The 17,820-nt window shown below is 40.2% G+C and overlaps 3 protein-coding genes across 4 annotated transcripts in view; 2 read left to right on the top strand and 1 right to left on the bottom strand.

Annotated features, from left to right (window-relative positions):
• LOC133411639 (collagen alpha-1(XI) chain-like) overlaps positions 1-10,401 on the top strand; it is an 85,061-nt gene extending 74,660 nt beyond the window's left edge. For both annotated transcript variants that reach the window (XM_061694228.1, XM_061694229.1), the window contains 16 exons: positions 20-73; positions 222-275; positions 365-418; positions 1,428-1,481; positions 2,425-2,532; positions 2,654-2,707; positions 2,781-2,834; positions 3,448-3,555; positions 3,630-3,683; positions 3,770-3,805; positions 3,895-3,948; positions 6,012-6,264; positions 6,820-6,932; positions 7,019-7,087; positions 8,378-8,611; positions 9,504-10,401. In XM_061694228.1, the coding sequence (XP_061550212.1) occupies positions 20-73; positions 222-275; positions 365-418; positions 1,428-1,481; positions 2,425-2,532; positions 2,654-2,707; positions 2,781-2,834; positions 3,448-3,555; positions 3,630-3,683; positions 3,770-3,805; positions 3,895-3,948; positions 6,012-6,264; positions 6,820-6,932; positions 7,019-7,087; positions 8,378-8,611; positions 9,504-9,650 (1,500 nt within the window). In that variant the 3' untranslated portion in view covers positions 9,651-10,401. The remainder of the gene's footprint in view (positions 1-19; positions 74-221; positions 276-364; positions 419-1,427; positions 1,482-2,424; positions 2,533-2,653; positions 2,708-2,780; positions 2,835-3,447; positions 3,556-3,629; positions 3,684-3,769; positions 3,806-3,894; positions 3,949-6,011; positions 6,265-6,819; positions 6,933-7,018; positions 7,088-8,377; positions 8,612-9,503) is intronic.
• Positions 10,402-11,118: 717 nt separating this feature from the next.
• LOC133411640 (noelin-3-like) lies at positions 11,119-16,876 on the top strand. The gene is made up of 6 exons (XM_061694230.1): positions 11,119-11,263; positions 12,307-12,453; positions 12,782-12,937; positions 13,013-13,232; positions 13,587-13,693; positions 14,547-16,876. Exons 1-6 carry the CDS (start codon positions 11,198-11,200, stop codon positions 15,222-15,224), a joined length of 1,374 nt encoding a protein of 457 aa, XP_061550214.1. The 5' UTR covers positions 11,119-11,197; the 3' UTR covers positions 15,225-16,876.
• A 144-nt stretch (positions 16,877-17,020) lies between these two features.
• The window catches only part of abca4b (ATP-binding cassette, sub-family A (ABC1), member 4b), a 38,218-nt gene continuing 37,418 nt past the window's right edge, over positions 17,021-17,820 (bottom strand). Inside the window, exon 49 of the mRNA XM_061694227.1 lies at positions 17,021-17,411. Within this exon, the coding sequence (XP_061550211.1) occupies positions 17,295-17,411 (117 nt within the window). The 3' untranslated portion in view covers positions 17,021-17,294. The remainder of the gene's footprint in view (positions 17,412-17,820) is intronic.

Genomic DNA, 17,820 nt, shown 5'->3' with positions numbered 1-17,820 from the left:
TTTTTCACCATCTCTACAGGGCCCTGTCGGCTTCCCGGGAGACCCTGGTCCCCCTGGTGAGCCCGGTGCTGCTGTAAGTATTAGATATATAATATAAATTATTTATAATTTATCGCTAATGTACCTACTGTACATCGTCATGGCATGTTATTGTGTGGCCTCCATTTTGTGTGGCGACAAATGTACATTGATTTGAATGTTTATAAAATCTCAACATTTAGGGCCTTGACGGTTTAGGAGGTGACAAGGGAGACGACGGAGAGCCCGGTCAACCAGTACGTTGTTACAACTCTGAAGATAATTTGCACCTGGAAGAATTGCATCCCCATGGTACAATTTGTTTTTTTTTCCTCCCCTCTTTTAGGGTCCGGCAGGTCCTTCTGGAGAGGCTGGTGTACCAGGACCTCCTGGCAAACGGGTGAGTAGACAGTTGTAAAAAATGGGGCATTTCGATTTGGAATGTGTGCCATTTTTAATATATAGTAGTTGGAATTTTTGTATTTGATTTGACAGATAATAATGGCCGAATCGCCATTTTTGTATATTTATTTTGTCTGAAAAGTAATGTTGTTGTTTTTAGTATAAAAACTCCCAAAATTTTAGAGGTGGTTAAAATTTTATTGGACAATACCCCTATTGCATAATAGTCACAATGTCCGCACTCTTATGGGTTGGACTGTATATTTTATTAATAATTATATGATGTATATTTGCGACGTAGTAAAAATTTCCAGTGTATGTGCAAAAACATCCTAATATTAATCACATTTTAATACATATATAATAAAAATGACACTGTGTATATTATTTTATTAATATTTATTGCATTAAAATTATTTTGCATATCTAGTAAAGTATGGCGAGTGTTTGTCATATTTGGAGATAAACATCACATCATTTATAATCTAATAAATTTGGATACATAATTATGATCTTAATCTTTTTTTGATCATATTGCATCACTTTAATGCATAGTCATAGCACTGTATAATATGTATTGTATAGTCTATTATCGTTATCTTATAAATCATAATGTATGGTGTATTTGATACGACAATATGCGGAATGTGTGCTGTACCACCCTAATATTATTTAGTATAATTACCATATATAAAATATATGATTTTATAAATGATGTTGCAATAATAGTCTTTAGAGTCGGTATGCAACGATACACATTAGCATGAGCACACATACATTCTTGGATGCACACACACACACACACACACACACACATTTGATTATTGCCCCTAATGGCACATAACAACACACTAGTATGCTGGTGACCCAAGGCTGTTTGGACAGCTTTTAGCTTTTAGCATGTTTGGAACATAATGGAAAATCTCTCAAGGTCAACGCTTCTCACCGGTGGTCAATAAATTAAATAATAGTGTCATCAATAACTGTCTGGGTTTTTTTTTCTGAAGGGACCCATTGGACCAGCAGGACAGGAAGGACGACAAGGAGAGAAGGGATCCAAGGTAAAACATTGATTTAAGCAGAACAAAATAACAGCATGTTAGCATTTAATCATTTCTCATTATCAATAGCACCTGACAACAAGGCATGATTATGTCAAATCCTTCGACTTTAGCTTTCTTTACTACTATCTTGCGATATGTTACCGTAACAAACTGTTAGCATGTTTGCATTTGGTAAATTCTCATTGGAATTAGTACCTGACAACGAGGTGTGATCAAGTAAAATGACTGATCACTAGGATGCTGATCGTTCTCGATTTTAGCATTCCAACTGTTTAGCATGCTGGCATTTGGTTGGTCCTATTTAAAAATGGTATAGTACCTGACAACATGGCGTGATAACCTAATATCCTTATTGATCGGCCTTAGTGCTGTCTTTCCTCAGGTTTTGCTATATGTTACCTAACAAATGTCAGCATGTTAGCAATTGATGAAGTCTCCTGTAAAAATAGTACCTGACAACAACGTGTGAGAACAAAAAGTTCTTATTGATCAGCCTGTAGCACTTCCTCTCGTACAATCTAGCTTGATTTTTATCATACCAACTGTTTGCATGTTAGTATTTTATGTTATTGTTAGCAAAAGCACCTGACAACAAGGCATGACATTGTAAAATCCTTTTCAGTAAACTTTAGCGCTCTCTCTACTCAGATCTTGCTTTATGTTTGCGTGTCAACTGTTAGCATGATAGCTTTTGATCAGTTCTCAGTAAATTATACCCAACAACAAAGCATGACAATGTAAAATACTGAGCAATCTACTTGATCTTGCTATACGGTATGTTCATCGGCTGTATAGCAATGTACAATTTGAATGCTACAATGCCAACTTGCATGTTAGCAATTGATCAGTTCTCGTGACTCGGATACAAAAATATCTGGCACGTGTTGAGACCAAAGAAAAAACGCCTTTTACAGCCTTAACAACCTGATGTTTCCCCCAGGGAGAAGCCGGAGCTGAGGGACCTCCCGGAAAGACCGGTCCCGTGGGAGCCCAGGGGCCCTCCGGAAAACCAGGTGCCGAGGGTCTTCGAGGAATCCCCGGCCCTGTTGTGAGTACTGAGTTTTGATTTCGGAAAGAAGAATGGAAATGAGGAGTATTGATATTGTAAGTACCCAAACCATTGGTTAGCGCACATGTTAAGCCACATCCTGTATTCCGTTTTATCTCAGGGCGAGCAAGGACTTCCTGGTGCCTCTGGAAAAGATGGACCTCCTGGACCCCTTGTAAGTTCTGTAAAATACCTCCACACAGGGTTTTTCTACTGTCCTTTACACTCACCATCCTGACCCCCAACAGGGACCACCCGGACTTCCTGGTATGAAAGGTGACTCTGGATTCAAGGGAGAGAAGGTAAGACGCCAATGAAAATCAGCGTTATTCACATTAGAAAAAGTACCTGAACAGTAAGGTGTGTTGTCAATCCCTTTTCAATCGACTTCGCTACTTAGGTTGCTGATCTTAATTTATAATAGCGTACCAAATTTTACCATTTGATCCGTTCTCTTCTGTTCCATGTTCGAAATGGTACCTGACAACAAGGCGTTACAGAGAATCCTTATCAATCTGCCTCAGCACATTCTTTAATTGGGCTACTATCTTGGTATCTAACAGCTATCTAACAGTTAGCATGTTAGCATTTGATCAGTTCTTATCAGTACCTGACAAAAAGGCAGAATGTGAAATCCTAGCCCTTTCCCTACTTTAGTTGCTATCTTTTTACATGTTAGCATATCAACAGTTTAGCATTTGATCAGTTCTTATTGGAAATGTTACCTGATAATAAGGTGTGCTTTAAAATGCTTATTGATCATCTTCAGCGCTTTCTCTCCTTGGGTTGCAATCTTGAAATATGTTAGCATCAGTAAGATCCAAATTTAAATTGTGGCTCCTTGCAAATTGTTAGAATGTATTCTTCTACTTACAATTCACAAATCGAATGGAATGATGTTGCCTTCTCATACAGGGCCACCCCGGTCTAATCGGTCTGATTGGACCCCCTGGAGAGTCTGGAGAGAAGGGAGACAGAGGTCTGCCTGGACCGCAGGGCAACGGTGGTGGCAAGGGTGAATCTGTGAGTTCATATCAAAGTGCCGTCTCCAAAAAAGTCTTCATTACATTCTAATTTATGATTTTATCTACCATAAGGGTATTATGGGTCCTCACGGTCCTCTGGGTCCTCCTGGTCCTCCTGGTATTTCTGTAAGTTGCTCTTTTTGCACATTTCCCCCCCGTTCTCCACCATCATGTTCACCCGTCTTGATTTGTTTTTTTGTTTTTTTTACCAGGGAGCTCATGGACAAAAAGGCTCCAAGGGATCAATTGTAAGTTAAGTTTTTGTAATCATTCATCCTTCATTCCTGATAATGGATTCTATCTTAACATTGCCTGTGATGCTGTTTTTTGCCTTCAGGGTGGAGCGGGTCAGAAAGGAGACCCCGGAGTGATGGGACCACCTGGACCCCCTGTGAGTTTCCCCCTTTCGAGTGTCAAAAAACAGTAAAACACAGGGCTTCTTTGTATTCTCATTTTCGCTTCGAAACTTTCCTTTCCTATCTGAGAATGACGACCCGGAAGTACTTGGAGGATATGTCATTGGTATTCTAAAAATGCTTCGGAAAGGTGCCTCAATTGCACCCTTTAGCTAAGGCTACTCCTGACCAACCTTTACGAAAGGAAATGGGATATACTATCCACAATAGTTCACGATAGCAATAGATTTAAAGCAACAGGCTGCCGATGAAGTAATGATCCTCGAGTTTCACGTTAGAGACTTAAAAAAAAAACATCCATTCTCTGAGCCGCAAGGGTCGCGGGAGTGCTGGAGCCTATCCCAGCTATCATCGGGCAGGAGGCAGGGTACACCCTGAACTGGTTGCCAGACAATCGCAGGGCTAAAAAAAAGGGGAATTTTTTTTTTATTTTAATAACAATATAGTACACAACAATATATATAAATAATATATATAAATAAACATGTATCAAGAATACAGTCTTACAAAACAGTAGCAATGTGACCATAAAAAATAGCTTTGATTGTAAAACTAACTATGTAGGGAAAAACAGCTGTAAACAAAATTTTATGAAAAATAGAAACATGCGAGGAATAAAAATTTTGGTGAGAGAAAAAAAAACGGAAAAAGAAAAGAAAGCAAGCTAGAGACTTAGGTCAGCAATACTCCCTGCCGCACGATGATGTTGGTTAGGAGAAGTGAAGTCTAATTCATTTGACATAGTGCGTTCCTTTCCTATGTTCTAAAAGAGGCACCTTTTTATCCCTCCTTGACCCAATAATGTATGGCTGTATGCCAACAAAGTTTAGTGAAAGATAGCGTAATGGTTAGGAGATTTTACTTTCCAAAGAGGCGCACAGTTTGATTAACCGGCTAGCGCAAGAAGCTAACGAAGCAGTCTATATCATGACTTGGTGCGTATTCAGATCCAAATCAAAGTCCCATGTTTGCAAAAAGTTGGTCAATACCTGCTCCAGTCCTAAATGTATTCTTTGATGTTAGCCTTTTCTTTCTTTATAGTCTTTGTCATATTTCTCTTAATACGCTCAAGAATTCTCGGCCTGCCTTATGTTCCGCCTGTAGGCGTACTAACTGCTGGCATGCTAGCATTGTATTACTTCACCATTGAAGACGCCCTTGGAAGTTCCTGAACCTGTCACAAGAAGGCAATGGAGCAAAAACAGGAAGTAGAAAGCTACCAAAATAAAACCACTAACAATAGTGTTGGTAGCCGCTTATCCTCACAAGGGTCCCAGGTGTGCTGGAGCCTATCCCAGCTATCTTCGGTAGGAGGGGGGGGGGAGTACACCCGGAACTGGTTGCCAGCCAATCGCAGGGCATATTTTTCATTTAAAAAATATGATAAATAATGTTCATTGGGTCCTCCATTTTGTAGCACTCTCAGTGTAACTTAGTGCTTTCTTAATTCAGGATGGTGATCTTACCAGAGTATATGTTAGCATACCAACATTTGCCATGTCAGCATTTATCAGTTTAGTTCAGCACTCAAGTATTATGCCAGCTTGAAAGTTCCGGAACTTTTTGAAATAACTGTCCCCCAGGCCAATAGCAATTGAACAAAACCATGAAATAGAAAGCTGCCAAAATTAAACGGCAAACATAGTGAGTTAAACTGTTAGCGGTTTTGAACTGCTTATTTTTCATCAAAATCCGCGTCAAATTTGCCGTTTTTTTCTTGGGGTCCCCAGCATGCTAATAAATCTTGCTCTGCTTAAGCACTTTCTCGACTCAGGTTGTAGTTCTTGTTATACTGTATGCAACTGTACTAACTATTAGCATGTTAGCATTTCATTGGATCTTATCAGAGATAGTGCCTGACTTCAAGGAATTATGTAAAATCCTTCCTGATCAACTTTTAGCGCTTTCTCTGCTCAGATTGCTGATAATTCTATAAATTAGCATACCAAGCCTTAGCATGTCAGACCTCTCCAAAATGTGGGTCAAATTTGGCTTTATTCAGTCCAGTTTGGTTCAACTTCATTCTTGTCCTCCGCAGGGCCCAGCAGGTGACATCATCCAGTCGCTGCCCATCCAGCATGTGTCAAGGAAGAACAAGCGGCACGCCGATGAGCAGGCGGATGAGGCAGCGGACGACTACAGCGTCGACGGCCTGGCCATGGAGGACGTGTTCGGCTCCCTAAACAACCTCAAGCAGGACATCGAGCGTATGAAGTTCCCGCTGGGCACCGCCGACAACCCCGCCCGCACCTGCAACGACCTGCGCCTCAGCCAGTCCGACTTCCCGGACGGTAGGCGAGGGTAGAGACTGTGTTTAGCTTAGCATTAGCTGCAGAAACAGTTTTTACCTGGGTTGTGATCGTAATCATTCCTGTTCCACTATATAGTGCCCTATATAGTGAGTTCACTAGTTTGTTGTGTTGTTCTAATGTGTGGTGAGTAAAGGTTTTTCCCTCTGTACAGGTAGTGCCCTCACTATATCCCACAATCCATTTTGTAAAGTAGCAAACAACAAATGATCACTAGAAAAGCAATATATCCTGTGATGCATTGCACCAATATGGAAAAAATATTTTCTGTTCGTTCCCATCAGAGTAGTTGACGCCCCCCCTAAAAAGGTTTATTACTGCTTATAGATGCCACAAGATAGCAGTAAACCGCTACACGAAGCTCCTCAACTCACTTCCTTGGCACCAAATTGCCGCAAGATGGCAGCAAATATACATTCCTACATAAACGTCCCTATACAGATATCAAGGAGTAGGGAATGAGTGAATGATTACGAACACAACCCTGGTATTTCATGGGATTCTGCTCGTCTTCATGCTTGCGTACTCCCCCGACAGGTGAATATTGGATTGATCCAAACCAGGGCTGCGTAGGAGATGCCATCAAAGTGTTCTGTAACTTCACGGCGGGCGGCGAGACGTGTATCAACCCAGACAAGAAGTCCTCGGGGGTGAGTGTTGAGCCATGCAGTGCAATGGAATCCAGTGTGAAGAAGCAGCACTGAACGTGCTTGTGTGACCTTGTTCTCCCCTTTAGGTCAGAATATCTAACTGGCCCAAGGAGATGCCCGGGTCTTGGTTTAGTGAATTCAAACGTGGAAAAATTGTAAGTAAGACTGGCTGGCACATTTGATCAATTCTCATAAGAAATCATACCTGACAGGAAGGCGTGATGTAAAATCCTTGTTGATCCGTCTTAGCTCTTTCTGATGATAGATGGATGGATTGGGTTGCTATCTTGAAATATGTTAGCATTCTGACTGTTAGCATGTTAGCATTTTATCAACTCTCATTAGAAGGCGTGATATGAAATCCTTACTTCACTCAGATTGCTGTTCTTGTAAAAACTGTTAGCATATTAGTATTTTTTTCAGTCGTTAGAAAACAGTTGCTGATGGGCATAATGAATCAATCGGCCTTACTGCTTTCACTACTCGAGTTGCTGATTTTCCTTTATGTTAGTGTACCAACTGTATGTTAGCATTTTATAAATTCTCAATGAAATTACATTTTTATCAAATGGTAGCTGACTACAGGGCATGATGTAATATCCTTGTCCATCCACCTTTAGCGCTTTCTCTACTCAGATTTCTGCTCCTCTTATATGTTACTATATCAATTGTAACCATGTTACCATTTTATCAGTTCTGATTAGAAATAATAGTTGACTACAGGGCGTGATGTAAAATCCTTAGCAATCAGCCTTTGCACGTAATTTCTCAGGTTACTATCATTCGATATGTTAAGATGTACCAACTGTTAGCATGTTAGCATTTGATGAATTCACATTTCAAATAGTAGCAGTCCACAAAGTATGGCATACAATCCTTCAATCTGCATTGGGCCGTTTTGTATTGAAGTTGTGGTCTGGATATATTAGCAATTATACAAAATGTTAACATGTTAGCATTTCATCTAGTATCATTAACCTTTTGAAATAGTAGCCAACGCCAGGGCATAACATAAGATATGTATTGATGTGACTTGGCGCTTTCTGTATTCAGGTTTCAGATTTGTATTATGTCATATGTTAGCATAACAAATATTAGCATGTTAGCATTTTAGCAATTCTCACAAGAAGTAGTACCCATCAACAGGACACTGTGAAATCCTTATCAAGCTGCCTTATTCCGGTTGCTTTCTCGTTATATGTTAGCATACCAATGGTTATCATGTTAGCATTCCATAAGTTCTAATGTGAATTAGTAGCTACATACATGTTAGCATTCTCATTCGAAATAGTGCCTGACAACAAGGCGTGATGTAAAATCTTTATTAATCTTCGAAAGCGTGTTCGTTCTGTATTAAATTAGCTCTCTTGCTATAAATTAGCATACCAACTGTTAGCATATTAGCATTCTGCCATGATGACTTCCCCTTCCTGGCCCACGTGCAGCTGAACTACGTGGACATGGCTGAGAACAGCATCAACGCGGTTCAGATGACTTTCCTGAAGCTGCTGAGCTCGTCGGCACGTCAGAACTTTTCGTACGTGTGCCACCAGTCGGCGGCCTGGTACGATGCAAAGGCTGACAGTTACGACAAGTCTCTGCGCTTCCTGGGCTCCAACGACGAGGAGATGTCGTATGACAACAGCCCATTCATCAAGCCGCTGACCGATGGCTGCGCGGTAAATCCTCATCTACTTCCACTTTAAACCCTTGTTTGAACCCCTAACTTCAAACCCTAAACCAAACATGAAACCATACTTTGAAACCCTAACCCTAACTTCAAACCCTAACCCAAATTTAAAACCATGCTTTGAAACCTTAACTCTATCTTTAAACCCTAAATCAGGTTTGAAACCCCAATTTTAAACCCTAATTTGAGATTCTAACCCTAATTTAAAATCTGAATTTGAAACTCTAACACAGTCTTAAAATCCTGACCCTGATTTAAAAAGCTAACTTGTAACCCTTACCCTGACTTCAAAACTGAACTTGAAATCCTAAACCAGAGTATAAACCCAATTTTAAAACCCAAATCCAGGTTTGTAGCTGCAATCTGGCTTCAATCCCCAACCCAGGTTTGAAGCCTTAATTTGAAAACCTTGCCCTTATTTAAAAAAAAAAAAAAAAAAACTAACCCTGCCTTGTAAATCTAATTTGAAATCTTAATTTGGCACACTAACCCTCTTAAAACCCCAATTTGAAACCCAATCCCTTGTTTGACACCCTCACCCAAGCTTGAAACCCTAACCCTTTTTTGAAACCCTACCCTTGTTTGAAACCCTAACTCAGTCTTGAAATCCTAATTTCAATATTTAACTTGAATCCCTAACCCTAATTTAAAACTCCAGCCTTAAAACCACTATGTACTTTAAAACCCTAACCCAGGCTTGAAACCCTAATTTCAAACTCTAACCCTCGGTTTGAAACCCTAATCCTTGTTTGAAACTAATTTGAAGCTCTAACCCTTATTTGAGAATCTAAGGTCCAACCCTAATTTGAAACTCTAACCCTAATTTAAAGCTCAAACTCGGACTTGAAACCCGAAACCTACCTGATTGGTTGTGCTTACAGTCCAAGCAGGGCTACTCCAAGACGGTTCTGGAGATCAACACCCCACGCATCGACCAGCTGCCCATCCTCGACGTAATGCTCAACGACTTCGGCGACTCCAACCAGAGGTTCGGCTTCGAGGTCGGACCCGTCTGCTTCCTTGGCTAGCCGCCCCCCCCCGCCTACCAAGAGACCCCCGCCTCCCACCTTTCCCTCTACCCTCCCCCCCACCGACGGACAGGGTCGGTGGGCGCAAAGCGAAGAAGACAAACGAACCGGGGAGTGTCGTTGTGGCCTCTCGTGGGGCCGCAAGCATGTGACTGAGAAGCGAGTCAGACCAAAAAAAAAAGGACTTTTGATGCCGTGGCGGGCGGACACGCGCTCGACCACAGACGTGCGTTTGCGCAAAACACTCAAGGTGCTACACAAATTGCTTTTAGATGAAACTGTAATTATTATTATAATGATTATTATTATTTTGTACAATATTGTGCCTTTCTGAATCCACCACCCTTAGAGACTTTGCATGTGTCCCCGTTCGTAATTGTTTTTTCCTGTTTAAATGTTGAGAAAATGTACAATCAGGACGTACAGTACGTTTGACCAAATTTGTAAGTATAAAAATGTTTGTAAATAAAATTGCCTTTTATTACAACAAGCAAAAAGTGAAACACAAAAGACATTTTAGTATTTTTTAATGACTTAATGGGAAGTCGAGCCATAGTAAAAGGAAATGAAATAGTAATATAAATATTGTCAGAAAGTTCTTATCCTTTATACGTCAACTAAACGTGGGTCATATTTGTCTGTTCTAGAATACATGACGATTGTTTTGCAATAAGACATTGTCTTTCATGTTAATTTACCAACAAAAAGCCTTGCTGACTTATTGTGTGCCTTTTAAAACAATATTAAAACTGGATTCTGAAACTGGATGTGTGCATTGTCGCGTGTTTGGAAGCACAAATTACGCTCACGATGATGATGATGATGATTGGAAAATACAACGAAAATAAAGTATGTCGAGTAAGTGCAAGTATTTTTCACAAAGCATATCCCATTTTGCACCAGATTTTCCGATTCCCCCCAAAATTTACATTTCTCTTCAAATTGTTTCCATTAAATCCCATCACCCCCCACAATTGTTTTTTTTTTATGTTTTCAAATGTTGCTCCCCCCCCCCCCCCCCCCCAATAAAAGTGACCCTACTATTTTCATTTCTCCACCTGAAATATTTTGAATTGTTTGTAAATATTTGTATGAAGAACACTTCTAGACTTCAAAAAAAAAAAAGAAAAAAAAAGGTTATCGGTAACCGAGCGTGTCTTTTGCCGACTGTTCGTAAGCTCCAAGTGTCATTATGTCGAGGAGCGACAGTCTCTCCTCGACGACGGCGGCGGGCGTCGGCGCTGCGCACGCGCGTGCCCGCGTCAATACGAGCAGCTGGATCCTCCGAGCCGAACCGAAGCCACCAGAACGAAGTCACGAGTGGGTGGACATCTGAGGTTCACCGCTGCCTTTGTTTTCACACTATCAGTCGTGTTTTTATTCATGTTGTTTTTGATTGGTTGATTTGTTGGACTGGCACGCCCCCCCCCCCCCCCCCCCCGGACTGGGCGAGTGGACGGGTCCACGAGTGGGAACTCAAACGTGACATTTGTCGTTGTTTGTTTGAAGTTGTGGCGGTCGTGTCTCATCTCACGTCACGTCACGAGATGTGGACGCCGTGGCCGTGTGTGTTCGTGCTCGTGCTGCTGCTGTTTGGCTACTGGCCGTCTGTGGTGAGTTCAAAGACACCTCGGAACAACAAAGCTCGGGTCGACTCACTTGACATGTTTTTTTTAATTAGTATTATTATTACAGTATTCCATTATATGGACAATTTTCTCGACTGCTGCTTTATGTGTACATAATTGTAATTTTAATATAAATTAAATATTAAAATTACGTGATCGAACATCAGGCTTTTAACTTTTCATTTTTTTTATTACGTAGCCTATAATTATCTCTTCAATCTCAATCTATAAACTGTATCTGTGTACAGTGGAGTCGAGTATCTATCCATCTTGACGTAAACACTATAGTACGTTCTGTTGCTTAAAACTGAATGTACAATTTCTTTGTAATCGTTTTATTTTGCTATAGATGGCATATTGCATACGTGCCCACGTCATCTGCAGTGTATCTGCCTGTCTACGATATAAACTATTATCCAGAATATAACAGTAAAATATATATGACATATATTTGACACTAATAACATAAATTTCAAATTTGGACGTGTCAAACTTCTAACTGCTATATGATTAAAATATATATAATTTATATGCTCATCATTTTCTATACTATAATTTTTTTGTATGAAATAAAACGTAATATAATAATAATATCTATGATAACATAATATTGTTTTAATTTTTCTTATTATTATGCATATTATACAGAAAACGATTTAATTATCTTATGCTAAAATTCTAATTATATAATGTGTATACCATTGATATGCGAATAGGTTATGCTACAATTACCCACTATATGATAATAATAATAATAATAATAATAATAATGAGAAGAAGAAGAACAATATTTTTATTTAAATTGTATGTCTTTTATCTTAATTTAAGTCAATTAATTTATTTTTCTTAACTTTTTTCCATCACTTATTTTACTATACATTATAATAGAAATCATTTGATATTGTATGTTATACATTTATTTAAACCATAATAAATTTTCTCGTGTGTATGTACTACATGTGTGCTCACATCACTATTGACATGCAATGTGTGTGTGTGTGCGTGTGCGTGCGCGTGTGTCCATGCAGACCCCGGTGGGGCCACAGGAGGGCTGGCAAGTGTTCGGCTCCGCCCACGATGCCAACGGCCGCTGCGTGTGCACGGTGGTGGCACCCGGGCAGAGTCTGTGCTCCCGGGACGCCAAAGGACGCCAGCTGCGACAACTCCTGGAGAAGGCACGTGCACACACACGCAGGCGCGTACATGCATCGACACACGCTCGTGCTCATGCTGAGTCATTTTCTCTGTGGTGGCCAAAACAAATGTTTTCATTTGTGTCAGAGTGTGAGGAGACATTGATTGAACACAAAAAGAACCAGAAAAGAACAAGTCGGATTTTCTTTTTCTTTTCTTATTTTTTGACATTTACTGTACACTTGCTAATCAATGAAATCAATCAATACATTGATACAGATACTTCATTCCTGAATGATATACAATGGATGGGTGAATGGATGGACGGATGAATAAGCACATCCTTAAGAGTGAATGTTGTCCGAGCAGGTCCAGAACATGTCTCGGTCCGTGGAGGTTTTGAACCTGCGCACCCAGAGGGACTTCCAGTACATCGTGAGGATGGAGAGCCTCATCAAAGGTCTGCGCTCCAAGTTCAGACAGATGGATTCGGACAGGAGGACGCTGGCCACCAAAAACTTCCAGGTACTCTCCTTTTCGCTTTAGCATTCTAATCCGGAACTCTAGAAGATTGCGGGCATATTCCCGCTGTTTCCTCAGGAGCTGAAGGAGAAGATGGACTCGTTGCAGCCGCTCATCCCCGTGCTGGAGCAGTACAAGACGGACGCCAAGATCATCTCCCGGTTCAAAGTGGAGATCAAGAACCTGTCCGAGGTGTTGCTGGCCGTCCAGGAACAGATGGGAACGTTCGACTATGACGAGCTCAACCAGAAAGTTCTCAGCTTGGAAAAGCGCCTGAGAAGCTGCATGAGCAAACTCAGTGAGTCTGAGATGCACGACCATGTGCAGTCAGGGCTAAAAATATCTGTCCTTTCACCCAACCATCCATGCATCCATCCATCCACCCACCCACCCACCCACCCATCCATCCAACAAACCATCCATCCATCATCCATCCATACCTCCATCCATCATCCACCCACCCCTTCATCCATCCATCCATCCATCCATCTCTCCATCCATCATCCATCCATCCATCTCTCCATCCATCCATACCTCTGTCCATCATCCATCCATCCCTCCACCTGCCATACATCCATCCATCCATCATCCATTCATCAACTCGGAACTAGCCATAGTTCACCATGGAATGTGTGTGTGTGTGCACCTGCAGCATGCGGCAAGCTAATGAAGATCAGCGGCCCACTCACAGTGAAGACCTCCGGGACCAGATTCGGCGCATGGATGACAGACCCGCAAGCGTCTCCAAAAAACAACAAAGTGAGTGTGAGGTGTTCAAAGCTTTAATAAAGAGACAGCGAGCGCCACAGATAGAAATATATACGTTTTTTCTGGAAAAAATTTTTTTTTCTCATAAATATGTGACTGAGAAAAACATTGTTTTAAAAATAATTGTACATTTTTCTTTAAAATATGACTTTTTTTCAAAATGGACAAACATTTTTTTATTGAAATCTAAAGCTTTTTTCTCAAAAATAAAATTGTTACTTTCAAAAATGAATTATACTTTCTTATTTCTTTCTTTAAAATGTACTACCGTACTTGTAGCTTGAACATTTTTTTCCTTTTTTCACAAATACACAAACTCTCTGAAACAAATCTCTTTGTTTTATATTTGTTTAATATAATTCCGCATGTTTATTTGTGAAAATAAAAATTAAAAAAAAAAAAAAAAATGTTTTCCTAAAAAAAATACTTTTTATTCAAAATTTGAAGACTTCTTTTTGAAAACGACAGGTTTCGAAAATACACAATTTTCTTCTTCTTCTTCAATATAAAACGCTTTTCACAAAATGTGTTTTTTTCTTGAGAGTATATGACTTTTTTTCTCCAAAATGTACGAACATTTTTTATTGGAAAATACATCTTTTTTTAAAGAAAAAAAATTGGTATGGGTAAAAGTTTCTTCAAAATATAAGACTTTTCTAAAAAAAATACTTTTTTTTCCTTGAAAATATACTCCTTTTTTTGAAAGCATCCAACTTTTTTTGGGAGAACACAACTATTTTCTAATGAATATACTTTTTCTCAGAAAAATGACGTTAAAAGAAATGTTTGTTGTCAAAATTCTTGAATCAACTTTTTTTCCTCATTTTGTGGACTTTCTCGGCAGGTTTGGTACATGGACGGTTACACCAACAACAAAATCGTCAAGGAGTACAAATCCATGGCGGACTTCGTGTCGGGCGCGGAGTCTCGGACGTACACGTTGCCATTCAAGTGGGCGGGCACCAACCACGTGGTGTACAACGGCTCGCTTTACTACAACAAGATGCAGAGCAACATCATCGTGCGCTACAGCCTGGAGACGCGTCGCGTGCTCACGCAGCGCGCGCTGGAGTGGGCCGGCTACCACAACGTGTACCCGTACACGTGGGGCGGCTTCTCCGACATCGACCTGATGGCGGACGAGCTGGGCCTGTGGGCCGTCTACGCCACCGACCGGAACGCCGGTAACGTGGTCCTGAGTCGCCTGGAACCCGACACGTTGCGAGCGGTCGCCACGTGGAACACCGAGTACTCGAAGCGCAACGCCGGCGAGGCCTTCATGATCTGCGGGACGCTTTACGTCACCAACTCGCACCTGACCGGCGCCAAGGTCTACTACGCGTACGCCACGCAGACGTCCGCCTACGAGTACACCGACATCCCCTTCCACAACCAGTACTTCCACATGTCCATGCTGGACTACAACGCCCGGGAGCGAGCGCTCTACGGATGGAACAATGGACACCAGGTGCTCTTCAACGTCACGCTCTTCCATGTCATCAAAACGGAGGACGACGCTTAATCGGGACTCGGCTGTGCTGGATTCATTCATTAGCTACTGTGGATAGAAAAAGTCTCCACACCCCTGTTCAAATGCCAGCCTCTTGCGGTATAGAAAATGATACCAAGATACTGTAAATAACTTCAAAACTGTTTCCACTATTCGTGTGACCTATAAGCTCCACAACAAATATTTAAATATTATAGAGAGGGGATGTAAACAACTGAGATGATGTGGTTGCACTAGTGTGCACACCCTCTTATAACTGGGACTGTGTTCGGAATTAAATATTCACATCCAAAAAAGAAAAAGTCAAGAAAAGCCTACTAGAACATGTGAACTTTATTTGGGGTAAATCAAGAGTCACCTTAAATAGCGGCATGTGCGTGCTGACTCTCATTGAACATGAGTTGGATTAGTTCATTCCGAACACAGCCACATTCCCAGTTATAGAAGGGCGTGCACACTTTTGCAAGCATATTATCTCCGCTGGTTATTTTTACTTCCCCCCTCGAAAATATTTCTCTTTTTTTTTTTTTTCAACTGAGTTGTACAGGTCAGATTAATGGTACTAAAAGTTTAGAAATGTCTCCTTTTTTATACATCGCAAAAACCTAGCATTTCAACAGGGGTGTGTAAACTTTTTATACCCACTGTATTTTGTGACATTCAGCTCGCAATTTGCTTTGTTGTATCCGTCATTTAGCTCATCCACGGTTTTTAGCTTTCTTTCCTGTCATCGGTTTTGGATTGTGCTCACCGCATTTTCACGACCATAAGGCGCACCGTATTAAAAGGCGCAGTCTCAGTTACGGGGGCCACTTCTGTATTTAACACATACATAAGGCGCACCGTATTATTGGGCGCAGGCATACGGTAGCATGCATGTATGCTAAAACAATGTTTTTAAAAAAGCAGCGGGAGCAAAACTGAGTTCGGTTGTACTTTATTGAAGTATTTAACGATGTACTCACGTTATTTTTGGATCAATCCTCATCCACAAATCCGTCAAAGTCCTCATCTTCTGTATCCGAAATGAAAAAAAAAATGTCAAGTGGAGCACTCATCACACAACAACATTTATAGATGTTGGAACTCGGTGCACACATAAGGCGCGCCACATTATAAGCCGCCCCGTCCATTTTGGAGAAAATGTAAGACTTTTAAGTGTGACTTATGGTCATGAAAATACGGTATTTGCCGGCCTTCCTGTGCAGCTCGGTTGATGCAAGGGGGAAAAAAGTAGCATCCAGTGGTGTAAGTAATTGTAATAATAAACATGTTGTCCATTACAACTTGCTGCTGGTGTGTTTCCCCTTGCAAAAACAAAAAAAACAAAAAAAACAATGCAAATGCAGATTAAAGTCTTTTTTCTTCGACTGTCTTTTATTTTTGGTGTGGGGATCCAATCTCGCTGGGCATACAACAAATAGACTCAAAACTATATTTGGTTTTTAAACGTAATTTTTAAATTTCTCTAAATAAATCATATGCTGAAAAAATAAAAACACTTTTTTCTTTCTCTCAAAAACAAATTTTTGTCTCCATACAATTCACTTTATTGGAAGGATATATTTTTCTCAACAATTCTTTTTTTTCTTGAAAGTGTTGTCTCCTCAAAGTCTCAAAAATACTTTATCAAATAACTTTTTTGTCAAACAATTTTTTTGCTCCCCAAAACAATTTTTTTTCTCAAAAATATATACATTTTTGTCCAAAATAAAGATGATCTTTTCTTGAAAATACCTACTACTCTGTTTCCTGGAACTAAATATTTTGGATGAGTTCAAAGAAAATAATGACAGTAAATTTCAGAATACATAAACCTCTATTTTTATTTGTGTCCAATATAAAATCTGATCCTTCCTTAACTATACTTCCCTAGATTGCTTCCTTGGAATGAATAGAGCATTAAATATGAAATATACAGTATTTCATTTCATTTTCATTTGTACGTCATATACATAGAAATGTGGCATTCATTAAACATTCATTAAAAAAACAGCCTGTGGTGGCTTGTGTATTTTCCACATACTTTATGTACATACTCAATACATATACATATTTATGCATACAGTTAATGAGTTAGTTTCAGGTTTTCCTCTTCATAGGCATGATTTTGACATCTTTGCGTCCGCCGGCGCCACGTCGCTGCAACGTGGCCACGTCGTCCTCAGACGTCTGCTGCTTGGCGAAGTTGACGAACACCTGCACACAAACGCGCGCGCGCGCACACACACGTCAGCATGCGCCGCATTGATACAAATGACACCAAAAACCAAACCTACACGTACATAAAACACGCAAAAAAGGTACATGACACACACAAAATGGGTACAAAAAGGTACATACACTAAAAGCTAAAACTATGTAAATAATCACACAAAAAGGTGCTCAAAACATAGTAAAACAGTACATAAAACAAAAAAAGCTACATAAAACTAACTAAATATGTCCTAAATTGGGGAAGCTGTGTGTAAATACAACACCATAAAGGTACAACACACAAAAGTACATAAAAGGTACATAAAACACCAAAAGGTATCCATAAAAAAATGGTACTCTTCCACAAAAGAAAAATGTACAAAAAACACAATAAAAGCATAAAAAACAATTA

Source organism: Phycodurus eques, chromosome 13 (genome assembly GCF_024500275.1).
Source record: "Phycodurus eques isolate BA_2022a chromosome 13, UOR_Pequ_1.1, whole genome shotgun sequence".
In the NCBI taxonomy this organism is placed as follows: Eukaryota; Metazoa; Chordata; class Actinopteri; order Syngnathiformes; family Syngnathidae; genus Phycodurus; species Phycodurus eques.
This window is presented reverse-complemented; position numbering and strand designations above follow the sequence as displayed.